This window comes from Ornithorhynchus anatinus, chromosome X5 (genome assembly GCF_004115215.2).
Source record: "Ornithorhynchus anatinus isolate Pmale09 chromosome X5, mOrnAna1.pri.v4, whole genome shotgun sequence".
In the NCBI taxonomy this organism is placed as follows: domain Eukaryota; kingdom Metazoa; phylum Chordata; class Mammalia; order Monotremata; family Ornithorhynchidae; genus Ornithorhynchus; species Ornithorhynchus anatinus.
The window spans coordinates 40,848,343-40,867,247 of record NC_041753.1 but is presented as its reverse complement, the minus strand read 5'-3'; the positions used below and the strand labels follow the sequence as shown (position 1 = coordinate 40,867,247).

The 18,905-nt window shown below is 41.0% G+C and overlaps 1 protein-coding gene and 1 non-coding gene across 2 annotated transcripts in view; both read left to right on the top strand.

Moving 5' to 3' along the window:
- LOC100078016 (atrial natriuretic peptide receptor 1-like) overlaps window positions 1–11,453 on the top strand; it is a 74,479-nt gene extending 63,026 nt beyond the window's left edge. The window contains exons 20-23 of the mRNA XM_001509080.4: window positions 978–1,130; window positions 8,656–8,754; window positions 9,598–9,689; window positions 11,280–11,453. Of these exons, the coding sequence (XP_001509130.2) occupies window positions 978–1,130; window positions 8,656–8,754; window positions 9,598–9,689; window positions 11,280–11,441 (506 nt within the window). The 3' untranslated portion in view covers window positions 11,442–11,453. The remainder of the gene's footprint in view (window positions 1–977; window positions 1,131–8,655; window positions 8,755–9,597; window positions 9,690–11,279) is intronic.
- LOC114808462 lies at window positions 7,334–7,471 on the top strand. The gene has a single exon (XR_003756310.1). It is a non-coding gene; the product is annotated as a small nucleolar RNA SNORA7 (small nucleolar RNA).
- Window positions 11,454–18,905: the final 7,452 nt, after the last annotated feature.

The window sequence follows — 18,905 nt, the reverse complement described above, 5'->3', positions numbered from 1 at the left end:
ATCAAAAAAATATGGAATGTTTCAGGCAGACTTCAAAGAAATGTCTTTTTCGCCAACCATGCTGCATAATCAGATTTGGGATTTAAGTCACATTAGATATTTCATGATCTAGAAAAATGATCTCTGCCAACTGACACCAGTTTCAGCGATGTATCTTTGGCATAATTATTGGACCCCATTAGAAAGTGTTCCAAGTCTAACCCCCCAACACCCTGGCATTTGTACTTAAGATGGAGAGTTTGGAAGGTGCCACAATTTTTGTAAAATGTCTAAATTACTATTCTAAATGCTCATTTTAATCCTCCAAATCTCCAGTATCACAAGTGTTATGGCCTTGCAAACCCCCGTATTAGGGAAAGCTCTCACTGTAGTACTCACCATATCTGACATCACAAGCAGGTGAACGACTGTTTATTCCAACACCACAATGCATTGTATCCAGACAGCTGTGCATTATCAGAAGAACAAGAACAATTCCCTTACTGTGTTCTAGGCAAAACACACGGTGAAAGTATACATTATGGCAGAAGTGTAAGCTCCTTGGGGGCAGGGATCATGTCTACTTATTCTACTGCACTCTCCCAAGTGATTAGTACAGTGCTTGGCACACAGTAAGACCTAGGTTCTAATCCTGATTCCACCTTGTCCACTGTGTGACCTTGGGCAAGTCTTAATTTCACTGTTCCACAGTTACCTCATCTGTAAAGTGGGGATTAAGACTCTGAGCCCCATGTGGGACATGGGCCGTGTCCAACCAGACTAGCTTGTATCTACTCCAATGCTTAATACAATGCCTGGCACATAGTAAGTGCTTAACAAATACCATAAGAATAAACTAAGCAGTGAATAAATACCATTAATCGATTAATTGATGAAGTAAGTGTATATGTACAGAGCAGAGGAGAAAAGTTGTACATGGGGCAGCCATATAGCAACCTTTTTATTTTAAAGTCTGCCTTTCCTTTTTTGATTTCTAGATATGGTGGTATCAGGAATCCCCAAAGAGAATGGTATCCTTCATGCTGGAGAAATAGCCAGCATGGCTCTGGACCTGGTTTCTGTGTGCAAGAATTTTAGGATACCACACAAGCCAAACACCCAGCTAAGAATCCGTGGGGGAATCCACTCAGGTAAGGGAGGATGGTTTGGAAAATGCCATGAAGGAGAAAATTTTTTTTTGGCAGAATCTACCCTGGAAACAAAGTATGACTTCACCTTCTGAGGAAAAGGGAAATGGAAAATTGAGCAATTAATCAATTAATTTAACAAATGTATGCAGTCAGATCCCTGCCCCCCAAGACCCAAGACTACTCTTTTCTCTTGAATTTTCCCTGAATAAGTTGATAATTGCCTCAATTCTCCATTTCTCTTTGAATGCTAATGCAACTGAAAACACACTTTGTCTACTCAGGCAGTGTTTCCTCTTCCTCTCTCTCACCTCAACACATTTGATATTTTTCCACCACCATACACTATCCTGCTTGTGTACCTAATATTCCAGTTTCATAAATCTCCTAAAATAAATGATCTATTTAAAAAAAAGGCAGACCTTTGAAAGTTGTTTACAGAGCATCTTTAATGTCAAAGGAAACCCTTGCACATCATTGTGGTGATATGGTTTCAGCTGGCCTGTCTTTGAAAGCCAACCAGCTGTGCTGTTGAGAGAAGGCAGCATAATCCTCATATCTTCATCTAAAGAATAGGTTTCTGTAGCAGATATATAGATGTTGCATTCGGGAATAGTTTAGATTCAAGCCAAGGATATTGTAAACTGATACTTGTATGCCAATCCCCTGTTACTCTAAAGGTAATTTACACTTATCCACTCTCTTCTCCCACATATCCCACTTGGCACTCTTTGTTCCTCCTGAGCTCACCTTTTCAGTGTGCCTAGTTATCAATTGTTCCATCTTCTATCTCCTGTTCACCTCTTTCCATCTGCCTGAAACATGTTTCCACTTCGAACTGCCAGGCCACAACATCTTCAAAATCCTACTGAAATCCTCAACTCCTTCAGGATACTTCTCTCAAAACTCAGTTCTAGGTCCCCTTTTATTCTCCATCTACACCCACTCCTTTGGAGAACTCATATCAGATGGAAGATTATGACCTGAGAAGAACAAAATTTGACTTAGGGAAATCAATCGATCAATAATGGTATTTATTGATTGCTCTGTACATAGTAACCAATCAATAAATACCACTGATTGAATGATTTTCCTAAATTAATTTTTGTTCTCAGGTCATAATCTCCCATCTGGAGAAGCAGAATTGCCTAATGCACAAAGCATGGGCCAGAGAATCAGAAGGACCTGGCTTCTCATCCCAGCTCATGCCACTTATCTGCTGTGTAACCTTGGGCAAGTCAGTTAACTTCTCTGTGCCTCAGTTCCATCATCGGCATAATGGAGATTCAATATCTGTTCTCCCTCATACTCAGACTGTGAGTACCATGTGGAGCCTGATTATCTTATCTGACATAAAGTATAGTTCTTGACACAAAGTAAGCACTCAACAAATACCATAATTATTTTTATTGTCATTATTTATTACATTCAATTATTCATTATCATCACTCTCATTGTAAATATTTTTGTTTGTCTTCCCCATAAGAATATGAGCTTCTTGTGGACAGGAAACCCGAGAATCAGTGAGTCTTAGTAGAAAGAGCATGGGCCTGGGAGTCAGAGCACCTGGGCTCTAATCCCAGTTCTGCAATTTACCTGCTGTGTGACCTTAAACAAGTCACTCAAGTAATCTGTGTCAGTTTCTTCATCTGTAAAATGAGGATTCAATACCTGTTTTCCCTCCTACATGTTAGGCAGGGACAGTGTCTGAATATCACACAAATATCACTATTATTATAACATTTATTTATTCTGTATTTCCCAAGTGCCTTTACTACTGTATAGGAGCTCAGTAAATGCTACTGGTACTACTATTACAATTTGAAATTAATTCTGGGCTATTAAAGGGAATTACTGACTTAGTAATAGGCTTTGTCATAAGCATAATATCAGGCACTTTAACTCATCCCAGGAGCCTAAGAAACTTAAAATAATAAACTTTCTCAGGGGTTTTTGATTTTTTTTTGCAACTAGCCCCAGTAGCCAGACTGGTATTACTCACCTAAGCAGTCCAGATTCTTAGAACAGGACTAGGACTAGTTTAGTCCTGCAGTGCATAACAATTTCTAGGACAGAGAGTGTATTTAATCTATTCATTCATTCTTATTTTATATCTTAGTTCAAGACAAGAGTAGTGGATGAAATTGATCAGATCTTCCTGATGGATGCAGTGTCATCCCCAAATTCCAGAAGAGGTTTAAAAATGTATTATACTTATGTTTTCCCTTCTCCCTAAAGTAGGCAAGATAGAAGGCTTCATTGTGACAAACTCTTCTCCTGTACAGAGGACCTTTTTTTTTTCCTGAAAATGGTGCCCAAGGGTGCTCTGCAAGCCAGATAACCTCCCACCATGTCACACCCAGGTAGCAGAGGGATCACCACTGCTTTGATCCTCTATCTTCAAACACTATCTTATTCTTGGGCATCGATCTTGGAAAACATAATATTCAGAATGAATAGTCTTGATTTTGAAGTCAGGGTCCCAAATAACAGAGAGAGCCGAACTGCGGCTGTCAAATTGCAGAGGATGTTTTAAATGGATATTTTTTCATGACTTGTTCACTAAAAGAAATATACCCCACTTGAGAGAAGTACAATCTGACTTCATCCCATCATTCATCAAACTTCAAGACATTCCATGCACCTTGTCGGAATTTGCTCAGTTATTCCCACACACACCTCTTGAGGCGCTTTGGTTCATCACAGGGACCGTATTACTCAGAGGCAGCCAGAACACTTCCTATACAGAAAAATCAAATGATGCATGGCAGATATAGCTGTGTCTAGATTTGCCTCAGTATGAGTTCAGAGAGGAACCCTCAGAGTGGAACTAAGATCAAGGCAGGAAAGGATCACAGAGCCAAATGGTCTACACTCATACAGAGAAACAAAATGGTCCAAATCTTGTTCCAGCTTCCAATTGACCTAAAAACTGAAAGTTACTTTGTTTCATGAACTATCAGCATTATTAAACGCCATTCCTCCCATTTTGCAAGAAATGCCGCATTTTGACTAATGACATGTGACCTATTAAAGAATAGGAAGTAATGGATAGGGGGTAGGGAGGTATTAAAAAAGGGTGCATAGCCTTATGCAACTAAGGTAACATTTTAAATTAAGGCAATCATTTCCATTTCTTAATACATAAATAATAGAAACTGCATTTAAAGATAAATTATAATTAAGGTGGTTTTTCACATGCTGGGATAACAAAGATAAATAATTCACAACTCCCTTGGAAGTAAGTTGGTAGCAAATATATAACTCATGCTATTTTGTGGGTTCAAAAACAGAGGCAAAAACAGCTCCATAGGAAATTCTGGGACAATCCTACTTAAACTATTAAGCCAGTCATACAAATGAGTAAGTGCCCTCATAGTTGGGTCAAGTTCCACTTATGAAAGATGACCAGATTGACCCCAATCCAAGACAGGATGGAGCCAGGGCCTTCAGAGAGAAAGGACAGAATGAAAAAGAACCAAAAAGAGAGGGGCAGAGAGAGGGGAGAGAGAGCAGTGGAGAAGAATAGAGGGAGAGAGGGAAAGAGGGTAAATGGGAAAGTGAGAGGGGGAAGGGTGGAAAGGGAAAAGGAAGAGCAGAAAGTGGGCAAATAAGAGTAGATATTAGGAAAAGGAGAGAAAAAGAAACAGGGGGGAGTGAAAAAAGAGACAGAGAGAGAGAAGAGGTAGCAGGGGCACTTTCCTTCTCTTTCTCTGCTGCTGCACTCCTCCACCATTCCTCACTGTCATTGGCCACCAGTCCAGTTGTCCCCAGAGCCGGGTGGTGACAGCAGTGGAGAACAGCAGTTGCATCCACAGATACCTAGCAACACCAGAACTGGCCCTCCTAGTCCACTGAAGGGAATATCCACATGGTCAGATGGTGTTTACAACCATGCCTGGAGTTCCCATCAATGGCTCGGAAGGCCCAGTTTAACTGTGGTGGCAGCCGCTGCCAGCTCCATCACTGCCACAGCTGAGGGGTTGTCACCTTCCACCCCATATGAAATCAGTAACCTATTGACTCCCAACTTAGTCCTTTCAGGTAGCAGTACAGAGCCCCAAATATCTTAGCCATTCCACCCATTTTGAGATACCCGATAACGCTACATTTATGTTTTTGACTCTAGGCAGTGTATCCATCTTTTGAGGGGACGTGAATTGCTGCTCCCGATTTTATGGGGAGGAACAGAATTCTCAAAGTTTCAATTCCATGCTTTTTACTCCTGACTTTTCCCTGCCACTGTCCCCTAGCGCTGGGACAGTCCAAGGATGAACTGGGAACCACTGATTTGATGACCAGCAATCTCCATCCGGATAAATGATAATGATTCATTTGAGGGTGGTGGGAGGATCTGTGTGATAAAATGGACTGGGATAGGTTTGGGGTTTGTCCTGTCTTAACATTACAAGGTCAGGTTCCTTGGGTTTTACAACCTGAACAGCATGAACAGAAACAGCATGGCTTAGTGAGAAGCAGTGTGGCTCAGTGGCATGAGCATGGGCTTAGGAGTCAGAGGCTGTGGGTTCTAATTCCTCTCTTCCATTTGTCTGCTGTGTGACCTCGGGCAAGCCACTTAACGTCTCTGAGCCTCAGTTACCTCATCTGGAAAAAGGGAATTAAGACTGTGAGCCCCACCTGGGACAACCTGATTACCTTGAAACTACCCCAGTCCTTAGAACGGTGCTTGGCACATAATGGGTGTTTAACAAATACCGTCATCATTATTATTATTGTTAAAAGAGTCCATGTAAGGATTTACCTGCTGGGGCCTCTGCGAGTTGGGCAGGGCTAAAACTCCAACTTTGAAGTCTTCGTTAGCTTGTGTGCCCACTGTAGCAAATGTTAAGATTGAAGAATCCATGGCTAATTATCATTCATTCATTCAATAGAATTTATTGAGCACTTACTATGTGCAGAGCACTGTACTAAGCACTTGGAATGTACAATTTGGCAACAGATAGAGACAATCCCTGCCCAGTGATGGGTTTACAGTCTAATCAGGAGAGACAGACGGACAAAAACAAGACAACATAATCATGATAAATAGAATCAAGGGGATGTACACCTCATTAACAAAATAAATAGGGTAACAAAAATACATACAAATGAACTCAGTGCTGAGAAGAAGGGAAGGGAGAGGGGGAGGAGCAGAGGGAAAGGGGTCTTAGTTGGGGGGGGGGTAAAGGAGGGAAGGGGGAGGGAGCAGAGGGCGGAGGGGGAGCAGAGACGGAGCAGAGGGAAAAGGGGAAACTCAGTCTTGAAAAGCCTCTTGGAGGAGGTGAGTTCTCAGTAGGGCTTTGAAGAAGGGAAGAGAATTAGTTTGGCAGAGGTGAGGTGGGAGGGCATTTCAGGACAGTGGTAGGACGTGGGCCAGAGGTCGACGGCGGGATAGGTGTCAACGGGGGACGGTGTGGAGGTGAGCGGCAGAGGAGCGGAGTGTGCAGGGTGGGCAGTAGAAAGAGAGAAGGGAGATGAGGTAGGAGGGGGCAAGGTGATGGAGAGCCTTGAAGCCCAGAGTGAGGAGTTTTTGTTTCATGCCGAGGTTGATAGGCAACCACTGGAGGTTTTTAAGGAGAGGAGTGACATAATAATAATAATAATAATGTTGGTATTTGTTAAGTGCTTACTATGTGCAGAGCACTGTTCTAAGCACTGGGGTAGATACAGGGTCATCAGGTTGTCCGTGAGGCTTACAGTCTTCATCCCCGTTTTACAAATGAGGGAACTGAGGCACAGAGAAGTTAAGTGACTTGCCCACAGTCACACAACTGACAAGCGGCAGAGCCGGGATTCAAACCCATGACCTCTGACTCCCAAGCCCGGACTCTTTCCACTGAGCCATGCTGCTTCTTGACATGCCCAGAGTGTTTCTGCAGGAAGATGATCCGGGCAGCAGAATGAAGAATAGACTGGAGTGGGGAGAGACAGGAGGAAGGGAGATCAGAGAGAAGACTGACACAATAATCCACACGGGATTATCATGCATCATGCATGATAACGCCTCTGCACTGTATCTTAATAATGCAGTGCTGTTTAAATATGGTTATATCTAGAACCAAAAAGATCAATCTCTTGAGGGAGTCAAAGATCTCACAGAAAATAATGATTCACTGAAGAATCTAATATTATTAGGACAAATATGAATTCCCCTTTTTTGGTTTGTCAACCAATCATCCCATTTTAATAGGATGTAGACTCATCATCCCCTCTCAGGACCACACATGGAGAGTTTCCAGTACTCTACCAGTCTCGGCTATGGGAAGTAGAGTCAAGTAGAGGCATACCCATTCCATTCCTAGCTTGGGCAATGGCTAGTGAGTGGAAGGCAATCTGCTACAAGTCAAAACTTGCCTGTGCTGGGCAGCAGTGACATGGGAGAGAGTCGAGGATGGAGACTCAAATTTACTGCGCAAAAGAAGGCAATGGTAAATCACTGCCATATTTTTACCAAGAAAACTGTCTGGATACACTTCCAAAACAATAGTAGTTGTAGATGGGGCATTCTGGGAGAGATGTGTCCATGGAGTCGCTATGGGTCAGAGACAACTCAACAGCATGAGACAAAGACGAGACACATCCTAAGAATTCTAAGGGTGTGAAACAGTGTTGGAAGAAATGGTTCTGTACTTGCACACTATGCCAAAAATACTGACTACGGCAACATCAATTTTCCTTAACATGTGGTCCTGCAAAAAAGCCACCCCAACATTTTAGGAGGGCTAGTTGTACATATAAACACATACATGCACATGTATACATACATTATCACCCAAATTAGTCGGCAAAAATTCAGGATTGTCTTTGCTAAATTGGTATCTAGGGTTAGATTATGTTGAAACTTGGTTTCTATTTTTGCAGTTGAAACATCAGTCAATCAGTAATATGCATTGAATGCATAACATGTGCCAAGCACTGTACTGAGAGTCCAGTTGAAAGAGAGACAAGGTCCTGGCCTTCCAGAAGCTTACAATCTAATAGGGGCGGCTGTCAGGAACAAATTATTTTCAAATAGTTGGAGGAGCAGGAAATAATGCTACAACTGTTGATAGTAGGAGTATGGAAGGATGAACAAATAAATAGAAACAGTAAATTAATGTAATTATTGAGCACTTACTGTGTGCAAAGCACTATATTAAGCTCTTGGGAGAGTATGATCCAAGGGAGTTGGTAGACGTTCCCTACCGATAGCGGGTTTGCAGTCTACAGTATAGAGTATACCTGAATCTGAATGAAAAATTACCTCATTTAATTGGGAAGCAGCATGGACTAGTGGAAAGAGCACAGGCTTGAGAGTCAGAGGACCTGGGTTCTAATCCCGAATCCTCCACTAGCCTGCTATGTGACCTCTATGCCTCAGTTTTCTCACCTGAAAAAATAGGGATTAAATATCTGTTCTCCCCCTTACCTAGACTGTGAGCCCCATGTGCCAGTCTGATTAATTTGTACCTCCTCCAGCTCTTGGTACAGTGTGTAGCTTAGTGCTTAGCAAATACCATAGTCATTATTAATTATTGTTATTTAATAGGGTCGGTAGTAGCTGGAGTTGTTGGAACCAAAATGCCTCGCTACTGCTTATTTGGAGATACTGTGAACACAGCTTCAAGAATGGAATCAACAAGTGAAGGTAAAAACAGTTTATGTGTCTAACCCATTAATTTAAGGTATGTGTGGGTTTTTTCCCTCTCATAAGTAATATGATTAGTCCTCTAATCCTGGTGTTTACATTGCACTTTTGAGTCTTAATGAACTCTTTGAAGTATTTTTCAACCTCCATTTTTATTCAGGGTGCTCTGGCTACTAGTTAAAGTCTATAAACATCTAAGATAAGAGGGTTACTCCCCCCCACCCCACCATTTTTGGTATTTGATTAGGAATCTCAATTATTTAGAAGTTATTTTCCATACTTCTCCTCCCTTCTGTCTACCTGCCTTGTAGCCACTTCCAATGCTGAGAATCTCCAGTGAGATTTTAAAAGAGATAAAATGAAGCATATCCATTTGAACAGTTGTGAACATTTTGGATAAGGACTAGTAGAGGAGGATGAAATGAAAGATCTAAAATTAGGTTTTTGAATTATCTGTGGATTTAATTTATCTTAGCTTTCCGTGTCCCCATCACCACAAACAATTGAAAGTTGCCTGCTCAGGAGTGAAAAAGGCAGGTTCTCTTGTCCAAATGTCCAATACAACCAGCTTCAAACATCTTCCTTGTGACATACAAGACTTAGATGTCAGCAACTCCAGTCAGGCAGCTATTAAAAGCTAAAAATGATATCAGATGCAGAATGCAATGTGAAATATTTGCTGACCACTGGCTTGGAGGTGCCCTGAGGTGCCTCTGCAGTGTATGATGGACAGAAAATACCAACCCGTTGGTCATTTTTCAAAATTCCTTGAGTTTTAGATCTAGGGGAGAGTGTTGAAGTTGAGCAGGGTTGAATTTTTTTTCCTCTATTTTTGTTCTCTAGCTCTTAAAATCCAGTGCAGTTCCAGTGCATATCAACTGCTGGAGCAAATTGGCAACTACAGACTGGTGTGTCGTGGGAATTTACAAGTCAAGGTAAATAACAAGTACTGGTTTTTGCGGTGGCCCTGACAGGCAGAGAAGAGTAACGACACTGCTATAGTACATATAGTTCCAATAAAGCCCAGTGGATCATAGCTCTCTGGACACTTACATATAGTATTTGCAAAGCAACACCACACAATATCATTGTCACCTGCATTACTGAGACGAAAAGGTAAAAATTAACTTAGAAGTAGCTGAGAAGTAAAGAAGGAAAATTCAAGGGCTCCGAGCTTTAACTTTGGATCTTCCGCAAATGTCTAACCAGAGGAGAATTGGCCCATAAAGCAAGTACCATCAGTTTTTCCAAAGCATGTTTTGGATAGACTGTTGTTAGGAAATCTGAGACCACATATCTGGGCAGAAGGCAATGCAGTGTAAGGTGTTGTCCAAGGAGGGAGATCCCATCATTCCTAGGGTCCCATTTTTTTCCAATTCCACTCCACTTCTGCTGTGATTTGGAACATCTTTCTGTACCTTGATTTCCAGTCAGGAACACTGGTGTAGTAATAGTGCACAACTTTAAGGGACTGGAAGAAATAATCAGTACAATATTATAAATCAGAAGTAAGTGTGAAGACCTATGAAATCATTTTTAAAATGTGCATGTTTTCACATTTTTGTAGACATCTGTCATTTACAGTAGAATTTATGAGGGGCTTTTAGGAGAGACTTGTTCAAACCACTTTAACTTGGACTTGCATTTCTCTATTGTTTAGGGGGGTTGTATTTCTAAACATGCAATTCTGGAAGTGAGTGGGTACTCAGATAGCCCCCAAAGTGCATTCCCATGTCTCTCAGTTTTCCCCAAGCCATCCAATTCTGAAGTGTAGTAGCTCTGCAAAGGCTATGGTGAAAACCTGTATTGGACCACATTGAATTGAATTGTGATTAACTTGGACTTGGGATCGGTTCACCAAACAGAGACAGACAGTTGTTTCTAATGCAGACCGCATTAAACTGATGTGGATTGATAGAGAAAAGGGGGTCTGATGTGTTGGCTTGTAAAGGTCGATAGGCTGTCGTAAAGGACCCAACGTGGCAAGGTATGAAATGGCAGGTATTTCCAGTTCACTGATTTTGGTCTGCCAGCAACTGGCCTGTAGAGTTTACAAATCCCAATAGCCAGACTAATGAGTAGGGTTCCTTTTAGCTCAGGTGGAAGATCCCTGTTTTTGCTGAGCCAAAAGTCATGCATTCCTTTCCTTGTGGTGTCCCACAAGTGTAATTAACTGAATACCACAGCACGTGTGTGCAAATCTTTATGACCTTGGCTCATCAGAAGGTGACTCTAGCTTACTGCACACTGAAATAGTCCCTGCCCTGACTTCACTGTTGCACTAGGCTATTCTTCACTGCCCTCACAGAAAGCACAATCGGCAAGGAACTTGAAAACCAATTAAACAAAAAGAAGTTCCCATTGGGGAATACCCATCCACCTGCGATGGCAGATTTCCCTGGGAATCACTAGAAGATATGTAGTTTTGTGTCCTGTAAGTTTTTAAGTGCACCATTTCTGGTACCCAACTTCTCGGCAAAGTAGCTATTACTTCCTGAATTAAAATATCTTCTTGTTTTCCCTAGGGAAAAGGAGAAATGGTAACGTATTGGCTAGAAGGAAAGCTGTTTACTGCAATCCCAAAAGGAACTGATACCACCTATGAAAACTTTCAAGACCCAGAAAGAAACTTTTTTCACTTGATTCCAGGAGTCTTGACCAGTGAACCTCTCTCCAGCACAGCTTAAATAATATTTATTTCAATTCCAGCTTCTCTCTTTTTTTAGCCTTTTAGATCAACTTGTCATACTCATCTTTTGAGATCTATGGGGGTCTGAAGGTACTAAAGCTTCTATTGTAACGGAACCTTTGGAAACAAAACAAAGATAGCTTTTCTTCCCCTTGGACTACAGAAGTTCATTAATCATAGTTCCCTCATTATTTCTCTTCTTCTCACTCTTCTCACTCCTAGCAGGATATAACTCACTGGCAGTGAATAAACAAGAGGACACAAGAGAATTGACATTCTACTTTGTGATTAGGAATGAGGATTTCCCATTTTAAGCAGTCCTGCAAAGTTGCTTCTTTGATTTCACTGACAACCTCAGTGTAAATAGGGCACATTCAGGTCCCTTGTCAGATTTGACACAGGCAAGCTATCATGGAGAGGCCAGTGTATTGTATTAACTTTTCTAGGCAGATCAAAAGGATCTTTAAAACACATATCCTGAAGCTGGGAAATCTGTCTGCTGAGCAAAAAAGGAATACGGGAGTGAATGCAATGTTTAACCTTGTAAAGGGACAGCCTGAAATCTCTTCAAATTGTTAGAACTCAGGAACTGTTGGAGTTTTGAGAAAGCAGAAAGGATGCTTTAAAGTCTTGATGGGAATATTTAACTGAGCAAAGGGAGCTGAAGGAATACCAGGGGTCACCCACTTAGGTCTCAACCTATGCTGAAGAGCCAACAAATGTGAGTCACTGAAAAATTACGGGCCAATAATGTTCCTGTTAAGAAAGTTTTGAGTCATAATGTTATATAGATACTGATTTCCTAGGATTGTTTAAGAGGTTATCCTGATGTTGGTTTCATAGGCATCTTGTAATTAGAAAAATTGTTCCATGTGAATGATATATATGTTACTGCATTTCATTTCAATGTTTGGGAGACCTGAGTTCTAATCCCAACTCCACCACTTGTCTGCCATATAACCTAGGGCAAGTCACTTAACTTCTCTGTGCCTCAGTTACTCCATCTGTAAAATGGGGATCAAGACTGTGAGCTCCACTTAGGACAACCTGATTAACTTGTATCTACCCCAGTGCATAGAACAGGAAATGAAAATGCACAATGTATGTTCATGTGGGATGCTTTCAATTTTTCTTTCCATGCTAAAATTCAGACTAGCTGGTTAAAGCCAAATTTAGGGGGGGCAAAATGATCTATTGATTCATAGTTTTTTAACCATGCCCACATACATACATATTTACTCTTAAAATTACTACTTACTGATTTGTTTTTTATCATCCTTAAGTGTGGGTAAATTCAGGATGAGGGATAAAGCTATTGTAAGATAGAACTTAAAAGTATTTGCCTGTGTTTGGGACGTCTTTGCCCACCAAAATCCCACTGGATTCATCTGGCTTCTCATCCTTCAAAAAAGGGGAAAATCAAGGTCATGATTGATTCAATGTCAATTGAGTACCTTGTACAATATAGTGAGCAGAAAATCAACATTAGACCTCATTATTAGAACCCAGAAGTACAAAGAAGAGACGCCTCTTCGGTAATTTTCAAGAGGTATTTGAAAGAGAAGAGTGGGGTAGCAGTAGTAGCAGGAATGGTAAAGAAGAAAAACTATTTCATGGTTAGTGGGCAATAGTGAAAAGGGGCATAGATAGCAACTGAGAAAATGAGCCAAAACTAGAAAAAAACTCCTAAGTATTCACATTCAATTAAATGGTCTTTTGGAAAATGCTGTGGGCTAAAAAAATCAAGCGCAAAGCTTAAGCGCTGGGGGAGATACAGGGTCATCAGGTTGTCCCATGTGAGTCTCACAGTCTTCATCCCCATTTTACAGATGAGGGAACTGAGGCACAGAGAAGTTAAGTGACTTGCCCAAGGTCACACAGCTGCCAAGTGACAGAGCTGGGATTTGAACCCATGACCTCTGACTCCCAAGCCCGGGCTCTTTCCACTGAGCCACACTGCTTCCCGTTAGAAATAACTATTCTAAAGCCAGGCAGATAAGCTTGAAACTGATCCCCAAAAGAAATCAGAGTGGACTGTAAAGGAAGCAGAAAGTGGAGCTTACAAGGAATTGAATGTACTTTGTCCCTTCTTTCTAGGCTGTGGTTTTCCTATAATGTAATATTCCATTGTTTGTGATAATTGAGCCTTGCTTCCCTCACAAAAACCTGGGACCAAGAACTGGCACCAAGAAGTTGATTCTAATGCTAGTGGTTTGTGCAGCTCCACTCACGCTCTCTTTCCCATGCCAATCTTGTTTCCACTGAGGCTGGGGCTTTTTTTGAGGGGAACTACAAAATCCAGAGAGGTGTATGTTCTTTCAGGATGGTATGAGCGAGCAGTCTGAAGATGAGATTATGACTAAGTAGGGGGTAAATGTAAATGAGACCAATGCAAATTTTGTGGGTGAATCAGAATTTTTTCAGGCCTAATGATTTTTGAAAATTATTTGCTACACTGAATTTATCTCCATATAGTTAAATATGTCCACCAGCAGAGTTCAAACCAAGCTAAAATTAGCTGGGCCCACCTCATTTATTTGATCAAGTTCCTTGGTTCTATTTCCCATTTTTCAATCCCAGCCTTACAACTTCTTAAAACTTTTCTTTAGGGAAAATTTTCTTCATTTGGTCCCTTAGCTGATGATGTGTGTATTATTTCGAATTGATGCTTTAAGAAAAATAACAAACTTAGAACCAAATTGGTAAAAGACAGTTTCTGTAATGTAGAAATGCGGTAAATGACAATAGTGTTCTTTTTCATGAAAAGGCTTGGGCAGATGTTAATTTTTTCATGCAAAGGTCCAAATGAAAAGAAGTAGCTGAATCTGCACAGTTGTAGGATAGATAATATTGTCACTTTCATCTTCGGGTGGAACATAGATTTTATTATTAAATGCAGAAAGGATCTTAAAAGAAATAGTTGATGAAGAGCTGAAGTTTCTCCAACTTCAGAGAGTTGATGAGTCACTAGCAGCTGCTCTGGTCTGTAGGACTATGGGGTAAAACAGATCTTTTTTTCCCCCAGAAGATCACCATATGTTGGTGTAAGATGATCTCGGCCACTGGTCTTGGATGTCTTCCATCCATGCCAGAGGCTCCAAATGCTGAAACTTGTGAGAGAAAGACAGAGACAATCAATCAATAGTATCTATTGAGCAGTTACTGTGTGCAGAGAGGACAATACAATGGAGTAGATAGATACTATCCTTGCCTACAAGGAGCTTGCATGCAGAGCAGAAGACAGACAATTACTGTCCCCCACTTCAAAGCCTTCTCAAAGGCACATCTCCTCCCAGAGGCCTTCCCTGACTAAGCCCTCCTTTCCTCTCCTCTTACAATGACTCTAAGCTAATTGTGGGCAGGGAATGCATCTGTTCATTGTTGTACTCTCCCAAGTGCTTTGTACAGTGGGAAGTAACGTGGCTTAGTGGAAAGAGCACGGGCTTGGGAGTTAGAGGTCGTAGGTTCTAATACCGGCTCCCCAACTAGTCAGCTGTGTGACTTTGGGCAAGTCACTTAAGTTTTCTTTGTCTCAGTAACCTCATTTGTAAAATGGAGATTAAGACTATGAGCTCCACTTGGGACAACCTGATTACCCTGTATGTACCCCAGCACTTAGAAGAGTGCTTGGCACATAGTAAGCGCTTAACAAATGCCATCATTATTATTATTATTACAGTGCTCCACACAAAGTAAGCACTCAATAAATATGATTGAATGAATGAATGAATGAATGAATGAATGAATGAATGAATGAAAGCCACCTTACTGCTGGTGTCAATTGCAAACTGTTGCATGGAGGCTTCAGAGATGATGAAAGTGCCAGGGCTTATAGGAGGCTGCCAGTGATTAGCCAAAAGGCAACTCTGCTATGATGGAATGGATTGTCAGGGGGTCCAGTCCATAAGAGATCCAGGTCAAGATTAACTCAGAGCCCTTTCTTCTGAGGAGGGATTTTAGTTTGTTATGTTCATCATAGGTTTGAGCTCAGCATAGACAGATAACTATTGCTGACATGGTTAGGACTATCAAATTAATTTCCTTCCTAGTTTAAAAAGCAAGAAACCACTGAACCACTTCTCATCTACCCCCAAACATCACATTTGCCCCTGGAGGCCTCTCACAACTTAGATGACAAGGGATATTTAAGTAGAAGAGAATCAGACCATAAAATTGAATCCATATTTGGTGTCTTTCTGGCAAAGGGGAGTACACAATTGAACTTCTTTTAACTTTGTTCTTTCAGCTTACGCATGGGAAATAAAATTCTTGCATTCCAAGCAGAGATAAGTATATCTGTGACAGTGTTAATAATAATAGTGGCAATGTCTGTTGTTCCCTATCCCCTGCCTAAATGTAATCTTTTAGTTTGCTTTTAAAACTTTCTGTGGAATTGCTGGTGAAGATGTTATCATTTGGCATCACTATGTTTGTCCTAAACTGCAGACATTTCTGGAATGGAAGCCTCTCTTGATAATAAATTAAACCTTTATATTTGGCCTTCCTGTGAATTAATATGGGCTTATTCTCTGTTGAATATAATCGGCATTAAATCTGTGTGTTGGGGGGAGGGTTAATTTTGTTGCGCTAAGCTACAATCATCCTGCCATTCCACTTCAACCATCACATAGCACTTGAAAGGAAGTATAGCCTGAGCATGAATGAGCAATTTTTTTCTTCTCCATCTTCAGTTACCTTTACCACCTTGTATGAATTCTTATTTGGTATCAAAGCCAAAAGAGTTGATGTTTTGGGGGCCCAAAAAAAGGCATTAAGGGCCCAGAAAGTGGCCTCCCAACTGATAACAATAACCAACTACCATGATCACTCTAGTGAGGAACTTGCCCTTCCCACATTCATTGGTGGAATGAATGAATGAATTCCAATTCATCCATTGGAATTCTTTCAGATTTGGTTTGAGATTCAGGTACTCATCTTCAAAATCTTGAATTGGATGGATGCTGGAGGCTGCCATTTCACTTTCCCTTTGAGGCAGCAGATATTTTAGAGCTAAGGGTACACAAGATCAAGAAGTCAAATTAATCAATTTCTCACAGTATTTCCAATTTGTATTCAGACATGATAGAAATTGTTCTGGCCTTGGAATATAATGATCCAAAATGATTTGCCTAGAGAAACAATATTAAGCTTTTTTTCAGCTCTATTTTTGATCTGGTTTAATCAAATTTTCTAAATAATATTCAGGACTCATGGTAGCATTTTTTAAAAAATGTAAAAAACCCAAAATACAGGATGTTATTCAGAAACTAGAAACTAGAATACCAGAAACTACAAGCTTGGAAATAAGAAGCCATGTTAGGAGACAAGAACAGTTCAGTTGGTTCAGTTGAACAATTTTTCCCTCTCCCCTGAATATGATTGGGTATATTGGGTATATTGGGTCTCTCCTCCTGGAAACTTCCCATCTCCAGAAACCTCATTCTGTGTCCATTTCACTCTTCAGACAATATGGTCCTTTTTATTTACACTGAGCTGGGTGACTTCATGGAGATATTTGTGGGAGATGAATGGAGAATGATAAAGTGGCTCTAGATTACATAAGTTAAGACCTCTAGCCATTCTGCTGCATGAAAGAGTCACCTTTGAAAATCCCCAGAACTGGGGAAGCCTCTGCTCACTTCTAAGGAGTTGTGGAAACTCTTAGTGGCTTAAGACTCTCCTCCGATGCCAGCTATTTATGTTGCTAAAGGGACGTTTCCCCAAGTACTTAGTACAGTTCCTACCACTCAGTGGGTCCTCGATGAATATCACTGATTGATTGATTGCAACTAATTATAGACCAACTAGGAAACATTTAGAATAAATCCAAACACAAAAGTTTCACTCAATCAATCAGTCAGTGGTATTTATTGAGGTTTATTTTGTGCAGAATACAGAACTAAGCACTTGGGAGAATACAGTTCAACAGAGTTGGTAGACACGCTCCCTGCCCACAGTGAGCTTATAATCTAGAGGTTGTGGTAATAGAAAGGCTGGTTAAAGCAAATCCTACAGACTGTGTAATTTTATCTGTATACATAGATCAGGAAACTATAGCTACCAAACATAAGTTATTGATACTGAATAGTCCTAGGCAACTTGAATCACTCTGAAGAATGAAAAAGGCTATAAGGAAATTTGCAAATATAGCGCTTCACAGTAGTTGATAAATCTTTGGGAAAAACTCTAAAATCTTGAATTTCCTTCCAGCCTAATCTTTTAATGCCCATGTCGATTGCCTTCAAAATATAGCTTGTATACCCGGTTCTCCTATAACACATCTTTTCACTATCTGAATGGGATTCATTCTATCGTATTTATTGAGTGTTTACTGTGTGCAGAGCACCGTACTAAGTGCTTAGAAAGTACAATTCAGCAATTAAGAGAGACAATCCCTGCCCACACCGGGTTTATGGAAGAATTAGGAAATTTTCCTCCAACAGCATTAGTCTGTTCTGGTAGAACGTGATCCACAAGTTGGACTAAGTAGATTCAGTATAGGAAGAAACATTTTTGGAAATGTGTGATGGCTTTCAAGGCATGAGGCTCCTAAGCTTCCCAGCCTCCGCTTCAGGCTAATTATACTTGACCATTCTGTACTTTGTTCCATTTTTTAGGGCCACCAATTCAAAAGAACTCATCTGGTATGGGACCCCTCTGAAGTGAAAATTCCCCAGCTCAGTAAGGGGGAAAAGGAGGAAAGAGGTTTTAGGCAGGAAACTAGCTGCAAGTAGTTCTGCTCTTCAAATTTCCCTCTGTCGGAATCAATCAGTCCATCAGTGGTATTTATTGAGCCTCTACTGAGTGCAAAGTGCCAGTCCAGTCGTGGAAGAGGAACTACAAACCTGAATGATCCTCTCAGGACTTTGAAATACCTCCAACCAGCCTGATTTGTGGCTGTTGAGCCCTAGTACTTGCCTCTCTCTTGGTAGCATGCCTAGTCGGTTTCAAGTTGCTGCTACTTCTGCTTACCTCCACAATCAAGAACTGCCATGCCCATCTCCCCCATGCCCAGAACAATAAGCCACCATTTTCTTCTATGCAAAATGGGGGAATCAAGTCCATTACTTCACTGATATTAATGGAAATCTTCCATTTTATTGCTGGGGAACTGGGGCACTGGCAGTGTGTGACTTGTCAAGGCCAACAGCCAGCCAGTGGGAGAATCCAGATCTTCTGACTTCTATGACAGCATTCCAGCCACTAAACCATGTGCCTGTTGACTATTCGGACACTTTTGCAATAACTATATATGCCTCAATTTCCTTATCTGTAAAATGGGGATTAAATTCCTGCTCTCTATCCCCCTTAGACTGTGAGCTCTATATGGGAAAGGAACTGTGTCTGATCAGATTGTACTGTATCTATCTCAGCTCTTAGTCCAATATGCTGTATACCCAGCATGGCTTAGTGGAAAGAGCATGGGCTTTGGAGTCAGAAGACATGGGTTTTAATCCTGGCT